At 52.1% G+C, this 12,244-nt stretch overlaps 3 protein-coding genes across 3 annotated transcripts; 2 read left to right on the forward strand and 1 right to left on the reverse strand.

Moving 5' to 3' along the window:
* Positions 1-2,540: 2,540 nt before the first annotated feature.
* Positions 2,541-3,065, forward strand: SPBR_08728 (uncharacterized protein; the record flags this gene model as incomplete). Its single annotated transcript, XM_040766966.1, has 1 exon — positions 2,541-3,065. One exon carries the CDS (start codon positions 2,541-2,543, stop codon positions 3,063-3,065), a length of 525 nt encoding a protein of 174 aa, XP_040614351.1.
* A 5,561-nt stretch (positions 3,066-8,626) lies between these two features.
* On the forward strand, positions 8,627-9,357 carry SPBR_08673 (uncharacterized protein; the record flags this gene model as incomplete). The annotated part of the gene is made up of 2 exons (XM_040766911.1): positions 8,627-8,960; positions 9,041-9,357. 2 exons carry the CDS (start codon positions 8,627-8,629, stop codon positions 9,355-9,357), a joined length of 651 nt encoding a protein of 216 aa, XP_040614352.1.
* A 199-nt stretch (positions 9,358-9,556) lies between these two features.
* On the reverse strand, positions 9,557-11,239 carry SPBR_08355 (delta24-sterol reductase; the record flags this gene model as incomplete). The annotated part of the gene is made up of 1 exon (XM_040766593.1): positions 9,557-11,239. One exon carries the CDS (start codon positions 11,237-11,239, stop codon positions 9,557-9,559), a length of 1,683 nt encoding a protein of 560 aa, XP_040614353.1.
* Positions 11,240-12,244: the final 1,005 nt, after the last annotated feature.

Below are 12,244 nucleotides of genomic sequence, written 5' to 3' on the forward strand. Positions count from 1 at the left end.
TCCGTCCTGCCCACCGCACGAAAGTGGAAGGAAGTAACGGGCAAAGGTGGACAACACGATTACCAAAGACAGTGCGCGCGGGAAGACGGCTTGCCGAATTAGGCAACTGGAAGGACCTGCCTCTCTGACGTGTGCCCGAGAGCGCGACGTGTACGTACACGAGAGCAGGAAGGTACATCCAAACGAGAACATACGGAACGAATGACAGACGAAGGACTCCTATTCCCTAGATTGTGCGACATGCAAAGGAAGAAGGAGGCCCGCCACTTCATCCCGCATGTTTGCCCTACTTTTGGAGCGATACTGGCCTTGTTGCTTTGCGAAAAGGCGGAGATGCAGGCAGCAAACAATGGAACTTGCACATCACAGCCTCTCAGCCTCCATATGAATAGCTGTCAATATTCTCAGCTGCCAATAGTCTGCCACTGAGTTATTGGCATCTGGACAGGGCCCATTGCTCACGCCCACGCTGTCAGCATATTGCGCTATCGTTTGCCCGCCGAAATGCCACGCAGCAAACCCGTTTGTGGAAATACTGTCTTGCAAAAAGAAGTCGTGTCCACTTGTTGGTGGGTTTTCACCTCTCCATTTTGCCCTTACCATTTTGCCTTTATCTCATCGCGTTCCCATTTGTGCTAATTTTCGTTGCCAGTGCAAAGCGCTCACTAAATAACAGGGTTAGCGCCGTATCAGATCGAATCGCAGGGCCGTAATATCCCTATGGCCAGGCCCTTTCAGACCACAAGGCCCAACGGCCAGGTCTTGCTAGCGCTTTCCTTATTCGTTAAAATTGTCCTTCAGTTGGTCTCCGGAATTCGCCACAGCGGAAAAGCGACTGCGAAAGGGAAAGGTGCGCCGAGAGCCAAGAGCCCCGAATGCGAGTGAAAGAAAGGATAGGGTGAGACACTTTAGAACACGAGCTTTCCGCCCTTTTCCGCCTTTGTTTTCCCGTGTCCGGGTCCTTCTCTATGGCAAAACATTTACAGGGCCTGCGTCTTTGTCTTCAGCAGGAAAGTGCCCCGAACCGTAAGAGAATAGGAAGGACCCAGAAAAAGATACTTGGCACAACCTTTTCGTCGCCCCCAATCTCTCGGGTCGTTGGCGTCATGACTATGTTCCACTTGGACCCGGGAATCTTGCTTTGCGGCGGGCAAGTCAGGCGAGGTTGGCACATCTGTCCCATTTGGGAAGTTTGTCGCCTTTATATTCCCAGCACAGCCCGGGTTGACCGAGCCACCGGCCCTACGTTGCCCTTCTTGCCCCAGTGAGACAGGACATAACTTTCGCCCATATCTTATATATAATGTTGCGCTGCCTATGTCATCTTCGCTTGTGAATTCTTGTGATCGTTTTAACCTTTTGCTCCTTTGCTCTTTTGCTCTTTTGCCTCTCTCGATCTCTTGACTGATAATTTCTTGATCGGCTTCTTTTCTTTCTGATTTTGGAAGGCGGACTGTATGGTGCACAACACACGAGATCACCCATCGGAGAAAAATCACATAAACCAGGAATGCAAGACAGATCACAGATCCTTTATCGTCTAACACGCAATAAGCAGCCCCCTCTCCTACCCTCCTCAAGTCCTTAGCATCTCCTCGTCTCGGTCAGGTTCGCCAACCTCCACACAGTCAAACAAGCTCAAAACACTCACCGCCGCTCGCCGACGTACCAGCATCTCAGACACACACCACAACACATACACAATACGCGCACAAGACCTGGTCACGTTTACAGAGACCGCCTATCACGTCCACGCGGCAGGCCCGTGTTTCTTGTTCCTAGTCACGACCGACCTTTTCAAATCGGCGTTTGATTTTCTACATCACTATTAAGAGGCAATCTTTCTCTGTTCTTCTACCTGCATCTTCCCGCTCGTCCATTCGTTCCTTCTGCATTTCATATCAAGAGCGATACATTCGAAGCAACTCTGAAAAAAGGAAGCAAACCCACCGCACGTAGCTCGACCGGGGCAGAAACGAACAAATCCCACTCCGCACTGCCTACACAGCTGCCTATTGCAGCGGACCACCACCCTAACACGGCGGCACCTCGCTCCAAAGCCTCGTACCCCGCGGCGCTCGACCTCTTTTCGACCGCTAACCTGGGGCCACGCCCGCTTTTAATACCCATAATAAACCCATAATAACCCAGCTCCCCCTCCCACACCAACACCACCACCCCCACCCATCCACCAATCATCACGCGGCAAACCGACACAAGAAAATCGCACAACCAACACAAACAGTCAGCCTAGGGGCCAGGCCAAGCTTCAGCCAGCCACGCCCGGCTCCACGAACTTGTCTTGTTGTTCATTCTTTTCTTTTCCCTCATTTTCTCTTCTTTCTCTTTTCTTCCTCATCTCACATCGTCCACGGGTTTGTATATCGTCATTTCGCGTTTTGTTTTTGTCCTCGTCCTTGCTTTCCTGCTTGAAGACAGAGGATCGATAACAGGACATCAAGCCGCATCAAGCCTTACTCCGCACTCGTCACCTACTCCGCACTATCACAAGCAACACCAACACACAAACTACTCCCACCATGGTCCAGTCATCTACACCAGCACGTACAATGCATCATCACGATACTACCTCGTCCAGCACCAACCACAGCAACTGCGGCGCTCACAGCTCTCATCACACATCCAAACAAGAATCTCGTCGTCGTGAAACGACTGGCACCAGTGTCGAGATGGACCGCTTCGGCAACATTAGCACAACCAGCAATAGCAGCAACGGCAGCTGCAGCAGCAGCAACAGCTTCAACTCCTTCGACTCTTTCAACTCCTACAATGGCTTTGACAGCAGCGACAGCTACGATAACCAGCAGGCCTGGGTATCCGTTACCATTATCGAGGACGACGACCTGATGTTCGGTGGCAAGCCGCTCTGCACCTGGTACGAGGAGGACCGCCGCTGCAGTATGGGCGAGGAGAGCGCGCTGTCGCCGTGCAGCTCCATCGACGAGGAAGAGGAGATGCACCGGGGCCGGCCGCGGGACCGTCCTCAGTACAACCCATCGGGGAAGCACCACAAGAGCCACGAAAGCAAGAAGCAGCAACATTGAGCGCGCGACGAGCGCTGTTTGTTTAAACAATTAAGCTGCAAACGCGACTCAAAACAAAACCAAAAAGGCTGCACGTCGTGAAGCCCTTTTGGTCTGTTTGCTTTTGTTTGATGTGCAGCTGCGGCTGCAGCTGCCTGAACACGTTTTCAGCCAATCGATTTCGACGTCCACCGCCTCGCGCAGGCCAAGCTGGCCAAGCAGATCAAGCACCAAGCCCCGATTGCAAAAGGCAACCCAGCTTTGTTGGAAGACAAATGGGTGCCACCTTTTGGAGGCCAGGCTGGCCGTGCATGGCCCGGGTGCAGCCAGGGGCTGCTAACGAATATGCCAACGCCACACAAATGAGACGCCCGGGCAGGACACCTTGACAGTTATGGGGACCACCCCATTGGTCCAGCGCAAAACACATGCATGGGCGCATGTGCCGATTTGGACACAGGTCGATCTTCGGTTATTTCTTGGTGACCATTGGTGACCATTGGTGACCAATGCGAGATTCTCTTCCGTCTTCCCTCTTTTTTGATTTTAACTGTTATTGGGCATCGCATGGCATGGTATGTACTGGAGTGCATACCACCATTTTCGCATCAGCCTTCCAGCCTCGCTTTCTTTTTTCTCGCGATGATACCACCACATATGGATTTCTTACATCATAGAGGTCCTGGACCGGCCTGTTCAACCGGACACAATTGGGTTTGCTTGCGTCAGGACGACATCATCTGCCTCGACATACACGCTCTGAAAGGAGCAGATCGGACAGCTCCATCATATAGATTACGCGGGGTTCTTTTAAACATTCAAAGAGCAGGATGCGTTTGCTGTTGTCGCATTCCTGTTTCTAACATCTGGAACTTCCACTCTCACAACATCTGGGCTATTTTCTGGGCATACGCTCTAACTCTTAACTCTTTATGAATACAATACCACAATTTCGGTCTCTCGCAGTGACAGAGGAACCGCGCCCATTGCAAACGATAATTTTGCATAGCTCTATAACATACTTTTACGTGTCTCCCGATCCAGTGATCAACTGGTAGTCCTATCTGGCCAACATGTTCAACAGCGAATCGATTTCATCCCTGCCGATATAGTTTTCGCTTGCACGAGTCATAACGGGCAGCCTCGAATTCACCCTCAGGGCGTCGGCTGTTTAGTTCGATCGGTTGGTGTGAGATGCCCGTTGCGACAGGTTGGCCATTCCGCGATGACAACCACCACCAGGCAGCCAGGTTCTCAGCACAAAATGAATGAAAGAAAGAAAAAAAGAGAGGCGACAGAGGCCTAGACCGTGAGGCGATGTGGACGGACAGAGGGCCATAGAGCACCGCCCATCATCGGAACTAGCAGCGCCCAATGGTTGGCCCGTTGGTCGAACTGGACACACGGACAGTGCAGCCAATCGCAAAACATCTAGCGACAAAGCTATTTGTTTTCCGGGTCGGGCAAACTTGAACCACCGATTTTTGATCATGAGTTCCCACCCTGGATTCTGGATCCCGGATTTTGCCGTTGTCGTTGGATCAGTGAGTTGTTAACTCTAACCTGTCACAAGATCTGCGGTAGGACAACGGTCAGTCCAGAGAAGGGAAAATGCATCATTGCCAGTTTTATCAAAAGGAATTGCCGAGGTCGAGCGTCAGGTACTACTGGCATGAAGTGGCAATAGTGATCTTGGCGGCTGACCGACCATGATAGGTAGATGCTCAACGGGGAGGAAATAGGTTTAATAATAAAATAAAATTGTGGCATGTATGCTTGTTTTTATTGTTTAAAGATGAAAACTTTCAGTTTTCATCTTTTTAGAGTTTCAAACAAAGAAGACAATTAACTAAATATGACATGATTTGCGAAGAATACCATCTGAACTCCAACCTCGAGTCACCAGAGAAATCAAACACTAAAACAAAACAATAGATCGTAGAACGCAGCAAGAAGGATAATATCAGAAAACAATGCTATCACGCCAAGCAAGCTTGAAGCTGCCGCTATGGGGAACAGGGACTAACTAAGCGAGCTAAGTAAGGACCTGCCAGCACAAGCTCAGCTGTATTGCTAGGGGACCTAGCCCGCACTGTGACGTCATCATTTTGGAGTCAACTCTGGCTGATCTGGACATCAACATGCCTCAACAAGTACATCTTAAGACAGAGCGTAGTGAATATCATCACAAGCAAATTGTGAGAACTAAATATATATTATTCGACCTTCTTTACATGTTTCACTGCGGTTAGGAGCTTTAATTAGATCACCGCGTGTTTTACTTATGTCCTCGCGTTGTTGTTAATGACTTGCGCAATGCAACTGAAGAGGATAAATCATGGGAGCAACGCATTCATATGTCTTTAAAACTATTGAGATACGCATGGGTAGGTTTGTTGTCAGCTACGGGCTGTCGTGCAATGAACACAAAAGGACCGGGATTTAACGTGCATTTCTCTGAAATAACAGAATAGCAACTCCTCCAAATCCGTACTCGGAGAGACTAATAGGAATTTAAAATAAAGTCCTATCGTTTTTGCAGGGCATTTTGCTTTTTGTATTACTGCTTTTATGTGGAGATTCGTATGTACGTTTTTGTTGCGTACACTCGTCAGACACAACTGGTGATGGCCCGCGGGAATTTCGTCCTCTTACCCGAGAGACATCAGTCACCGTGGGAAGCATTTTTGTAACTTTTTGCGTTATCTGTTATCTTATATCATCTCCCCACCCAGCTTATTTACCCAGGGTCCCCGTTCGTTTGAACGGAGCGTATTTCTTTGCCGTGTTCTGACACATGCCAGAGCGTTAGTGGCTCGGTAAGCTGGCGACTCGCCCAAACCAGTCGTCAAACTAACATTACACTGTAACGAAAAGGTGATAAGACGTAAATAGAAATTTGCGGGTGTTGTTTGAATCAAGAACAGCTAGATTCGGGTCCTTCAGTCTCTCGTGGGGAAAGAATATTTGGGTGGCGCCTTTGCTCCGTCTTACAAGGTGCGTTTATTTCATGAATGTCGTTACAAGGATCACAACCAAACGCCGTGGGAATATAAACTATTTTTTTGACCACTTTATCCTACCTGCCTACTTCGTACTCTGACCAGGAGTGGCAGCCAAGCAGGGAGCCCAAATGCCGAGCCGCCGGCATATGAGCAGTAACGATGATCGTCTGCAACCCCCATCCCACTCAACCCCCCTTCGCATTTTGGTCATCCCCCGATCCTGTGATCGTCAATGGTATATTTCTGAGTGTGACGGTATGGTTGTGTTAAAAACGTTTGCTTCGTGATATCGCAATCGCTCTGAGATATTCTCCCATTTGGTGGTCTCATCAAAGGTTGAATGGCTGGCCATTTTTGAGTAGGCCAAACAGCAATCTTCAGGCACGGCACCGTCGACGGCTGCGGGCGTGATCACACAACAGATAAGAACCAGTTATGATCTCAACATGACCACAAAAAGCAACACATCTGCAACGCTTGCCATGTCATCAACCTGTTTCGTCTTCCGCACTTTCCCGTCGTTTCTGGTCAGGCATTAAGTGGTGTGATGGGAGACTCGGACGCCAAATGATGCGATGCCCTGAAACTAGCCCGGTAGTTTACTCAAAGGAGGGCATCGTGCCATTTCTAAATGCAACTCGATTCTGATTCTTGCTGAGACTTCCTGCAACGTCCCGTCGATTTTCGCAACGTACTCCGGAGATGTGGCGATGCGGAGTTGAATGCACACGCAAATTGCAGATGCAGATGCACGTTCCCTCACTTACACGCCCGCTGCACACCCCGGCCGGCATAACCGGGCATGGTGCGCGGAAATACTGCATCAAGGTGGTCTTTTGTGGCTGATCGCGTCTTCTTCATGGTCTCGAGACCACTTGATCTCCACCGCTACGTTGTTCTCCCCCCTCATCCTGCAGCGCACAGCTGCAGTTGCAGTATGCACAATGTTTCACTGCCGAAACGACTGCTCTATCTCCGTTTCTCCGCTATGAATGTTTGGAGCACTGTACGCCGTACCTCTTGTTGTATATCGTGGTGGTGTCTCAAGACTGGCTGTATGCCGCTCTTCGCCAGCACGGGACGTGTTTCTACACTTTACTCCTCTGTACAAGTCACGATTTAGTGCCTTGAATATGTCATCATCCACCATCCACTTTATTTCGTTTCGTGTTTCTTTTTAATGCTTTCGAAAATTTCCCTACCTGCCTGCCAGCCTGCGAACATGTACGAAATACGTCTCGGGGACGCATCATCGGACTGTTTCTGCCGTTTCATTCGCGCGCATTTTGTGATTATCTTCAAGCAGCTAACCCTCCCTGGACCTTGACCCTCCTGTTTTCGGCGCCTTGTGGCCGATCGCGACCGGTTCGGGCGCCGATCCTGCAATGCGCCAAAAAAGATGTGCGAGCTGGAGCGTCATCCATTGTCTCCGTTGTCCGACCTCATCGCCGAGATGATTGTGAAATAAGGCGAGCCAAGGAAGCCAAAATCGAAACGAAGGCCACAAAGTATATTTGAATGAAGCACGTGAATTCCAGAGTAAAAGATTGCTCTCGTCAGTTTGCGAAATGTGAGCTTAGCGAATAAGAGACAGATACAGAACGACAAAGCTGGGCAAGTTTCTCATTGCTTCTCAATGTCTCATCCTTTTCTGACCACCAGCACGTCTCTTAGGCTTGCTTTGTGTCTCGTTTGCAACGGTCGCCGATGTTAGCAACTTAGCTCCTGAAGCGGAAAGCTCCAACGGTGCATCATCGACCGAGCTATCTTTCGGTTTCTGGGTTGATTTTTGACGCACCTGACGAGCGATATCCCTTGGGTGGTCTGGACTGCCGTTGGCAAACTCTAAATAGGACCTAAAAAATAAAAGAGCTCTGTAAAGGTAACGCAAAAAAGAAAGCATCAGCAAGCCCGATACCATCCCCCTCCCAAGGCGCCACATTTTGCAATCGGCGCCGTTTTGCGGAACCGGCGTGACCCAAAATCGTAACAATCACAGCTGATCCCTGCTCATCTTTGGTCTTTGCTTTCCCTTTTGCATTGGGTCGGCTTTGGTGCCGGAACTTCCAAGGCACGTACGAAATACAAAGTACATCCTCCCGTCGCCCCCTCCCCACTTGACGGTCTCTGCATTCTTTGACGACTTAATAAACTCGTCACTCCCTCGTTTCCGAGCTTTCTGATGTGCACTTTGTACTTTTTCTTTCCTGTCGTAGAGTAACGATATTCTCACTTTATAATTGTGTCAGTCGATCCACCACACATCCGTGTAGTAGCGCATTTGAAAAGTCATCGCTCAGTCATACACTTTCAGCCACTTACACACATTACTCGAAGATCATACGTCGACACTACAAGCCATTTGTGCTAAAATACGAGGACGAGACACCAAAACAAAGTTTCCTTCAGAACGTCCGGCAGAAGGCATCGGACAACAAGAATACGGACGCTGGGCATGCGAGTTGTCGACCCCTTGAACGACCGTTTGCTATCATCTCAAGATAGTGGTCGTCGGTGGAAACAGTAAACGCCTTCACTTCAACCGCTCAAAACACGAACCGCAACTGGTCACGCACAATGCATATCCAAGACGCCTTCCGTCGGTATTCGTTCTCGTCGCGGGCTTCTTCGTCGTCGCTGTCTGACCGTGACGACGACGACGCCATCACGCCCGTGGAGGACGAGTACTGTGAAGCAAAGCTACAAGGCGCCGAGGCAGACAAACAGGCACAGGCATCAGCGCAGACCCAAGAACAATGTCGGGATCCGCCGACGCCGAACAACACACCGGCCGAACTCGACAACGCCGTCTTGTGGCACCGCATGCTCGCCCTGCAGCGCCGCTACCACTGCTACAACTCGGCACGCATGAGTGCCGCTCTGGAAGATGAAGCCGTCGAGGCAGCTGTTCGTGCGTACTCTCGGTGATGTGCAGTATTGATTTGTCTGTCTGCTTCGACCCCGTTTGTATCCTGTGTGCTAACCCTTTAGCCCCCCGCCCTTGCCTCGACTTGCTCAACGACAGCATAGCCTCCTCGTGGGTATGTGACGAGGCGCCGGACGAAGTGGCGGCCCTGCTGGTGCTGGTGCCGGACCGGCGGCGCAGCTGGGTCGGCGGCTGCTATGGCGAGTTGGCGGCTGCGTCGTCGGCAACGGCCGCGGCATCAACGAAACCGGACAGCACCGAAACCGGTCGCACGTCGGTAGACTCTGTTTCGACAACGACGCCCTCGAACAACGGCGCCGCGCGGCACCACGAACAGATGCGGCGGCAGCGCGTGTGGCGCAAGAGACGCGAGGGCGTTTGAGTTGGATGGACGAAGCGAGGAGAGTCTGATTTATTATTCGGGTCGTGAAACCTATGAAGAATGACAGTTTGCCATTGATACCCTGGAGCAAGAACGTTCACATATTGATCCTCAAATGACTTCTATTTACACGTCTATTTTAATTATCGTACAGCATATACAGGACACACAAAATTACAACGTCACGTCCACCCTATCGTTACTCCCTCCATGGTGGCGTCCGCGGCAGATACGCCTTGCTCTTGATCGCCTGCCGCAGTCCGTAGAACGCGGCAAAGGGCCACCGTGTCTTCCACATGGACGGGGCACCCGACGCCGCGTTGCGGCCCGTGTTCACCTTGATCTTGTCGTACACCGACGGCAGCGTGGTGGCGTGGTACTTGGTGCGCAGGGCGTCGTATGCGGGCTTGTCGTAAATCTTCCAAAAGAGATCTTCGTCGTAATACGCATGGGCGTAGAACCACTTCATGCCGCCAAAGTGGTGCGCGAGGCGGTGTTCTAGGTCGCGGTTGAGGGCGACGCAGCGGTCGGCGTCGGCGCCAGCAGGGCCGCGTCCCCAGAGGCCAATGTTGAGCAGGGGCTCTGATGACGCCGATGCAGACGGCGCAGCCGTCGAAGTCGAAGTCGGGGTCGAAGTGAGGGAGGAGGACGACGACGACGACGCAGAGGAGGCGGACGTGGTCGTATTTGACTCGGTCGTCGACGGACCCGTCTCCGGCACCCGCTTCTCGTGCGGATGAAAGGTCGGCTGCTCCGGCGCTTGCAGAGGACACAGCCACAGCGGCCAGATGCCAAACGTCTCTGCGGTGTAGTCCACAAACGCCTCGGCCGTCCTGTACGGCAGGGCCAGATCCTGCACAATGTAGGTGGCCGACTGGCCGGACGCGTGCAGCGCCTTGTACAGCATGCGGGTGTGCAAAAAGTCGTCGAGGAACCAGCGCGTCCACTTGTTGAAGGGGAAGGGAAAGTACGAAAAGGCGGAGCGGCCGACCCAAAAGCCGCCGCGGTCGTAGCGGAACAGGTACTCGGCGAGGGGAATGTACTCGACAACGGGTGGTGACGATGGCGACGATGGCGATGACGACGACGAAGAGGTGCGGTCCTGCACATGCAGATAGAACCACGGGTCGCGCGGGTGGCTGAATGTTTGGATATGTTGCCCCGGCGGTGGCTCGTCGTCCGTCATTTCGCCCGTGACAACCACGCCGTGGTCTTTGGAGAAGAGAATGCCGTCGACGTAGTCGGACGCATTGGTCTCCTTCTTGTTCTTGCTCTGCGCCGTCGCCATATCCGTCTTCTCCCGAATCAGCTGGATCGTCTCGGCCACGCTGTTGCACCGGTGGTACGTCGTCCGGACATAGTTGCGCGCCGGTACCAGCCGCAACTCCATCAGCGTCGTGATGCCCAGCGTCCCCAGCGCGCCCGCTGCCCCTTTGAACAGATCCCGCCGCTTGTCGTCCGCCGACGGCGTCGCCTCGACCACCTCGCCGTTGGCCAGCACCATCTCCACTCGGTTGATTGTCCTATCAAAGAACCCATGCCGGAACGAGCTGCTCTCGCCCGCCGTCCCCGCGTACCCGCCACCTGCGGTAATCCCTGGGAACTCCATCACCACCGGCGGCACCAGCCCGTGCGGCAGCGTCGCCGCTACCAGTCGGTCCATGGGCACATTGGGCTCGACGAGGGCTGTCCGCGCCTGCTTGTCGACCTGCAGGACGTGGCCGAGCGCGCTGATGTCGACGGAGCGCGTGTGGCCCGTCGCGGCAGTGCGTGGCCGCGTCGAGTTCGTCGAGCCGTGGAAGATGCGGTACGGCTCGCGGCGCGCAAAGAACTGGCGCACCGTCGCGGCGATGGTCGCCACGGTCTTTTTGTGGGCGTCCATCGTGCGCTCCGCTTGCTTCCCTGGTGCTGTGGGACAAGAGCTTTCGATCGTTCTTGCGATGTCGCATGTCGTTGGTTCCTTTCACGCTACGTTTTTGGAGGTCGGCAGAAAATCTGGAGATGCGCGGGAGGACCCACTCTGCGGCTACACCCACAACCTTTGAGTACAGCGAAGACTCTGCACGAAGACATGCGAAGGTTGGAAAGACGCTTCAGATGCGCAAGGGCTATATAATTAGATGCTCAGTCTTTGTTGAGATGTGCCCAGGTCTCGGCATTAGCATAGGGGAACAATGCTGGTATCGAGCGTGGTCCCTTGTGAACGTAGTCGTGGGATACCGCTATTCCCACTTTTCATGGCACCGTTTCTCTTCAGAACGTGTCGATTGTCTCCTAATTCATAAGATTGACCCTCATTGTTGAGTCGGTGTAGAGCTGACCTGTTTATCAACATGATAATCGTGCATTGCCAGTGCACAAGCCACCGACAAATTCAATCTGCAAACTCGCTTGTCTTTTCTTCCGTTCTTGGGCAAATATTAAAATAAACACAAACTCGTCCTTGAGATGCATCTCGTGCTGGAGATTACGATAGTCGTGTACTGGAATGAAGACCAATGAAAAGAGATGCTGTCATGTTGTGCTTTATTACGTGATATAGCTGTAAGGAGCTGGCAAACAGGAGTCATGAAGAAGATTGAAAATAACCGTATGCCCTAGATAAATGTACAACGACCGTCCTTTCCGTCGTGCCTCGTGTTTGGTCCGGATCCTATGTGTGATAGCTGCCCCCATGTCAACCGTACCTGACGTCTGACGTTTAGTTGTGGAATGTGTCCTGTGTGGACTTCTTGACGCTTTCACTTTGTGAATTGTGACACACGGGGCCTCGTTGCGTTTCCGTGCGTTCAACATTAGGTATGAACGGCGTCTAGAAATATGGAGAACGCCACATAAGGAAACACGGAGTACCCGTTCAGGAAAATATGCGGATTGAAATGAAGCG

The sequence above is a fragment of the Sporothrix brasiliensis genome (genome assembly GCF_000820605.1).
Source record: "Sporothrix brasiliensis 5110 chromosome Unknown Cont22, whole genome shotgun sequence".
Classification (NCBI taxonomy): Eukaryota; Fungi; Ascomycota; class Sordariomycetes; order Ophiostomatales; family Ophiostomataceae; genus Sporothrix; species Sporothrix brasiliensis.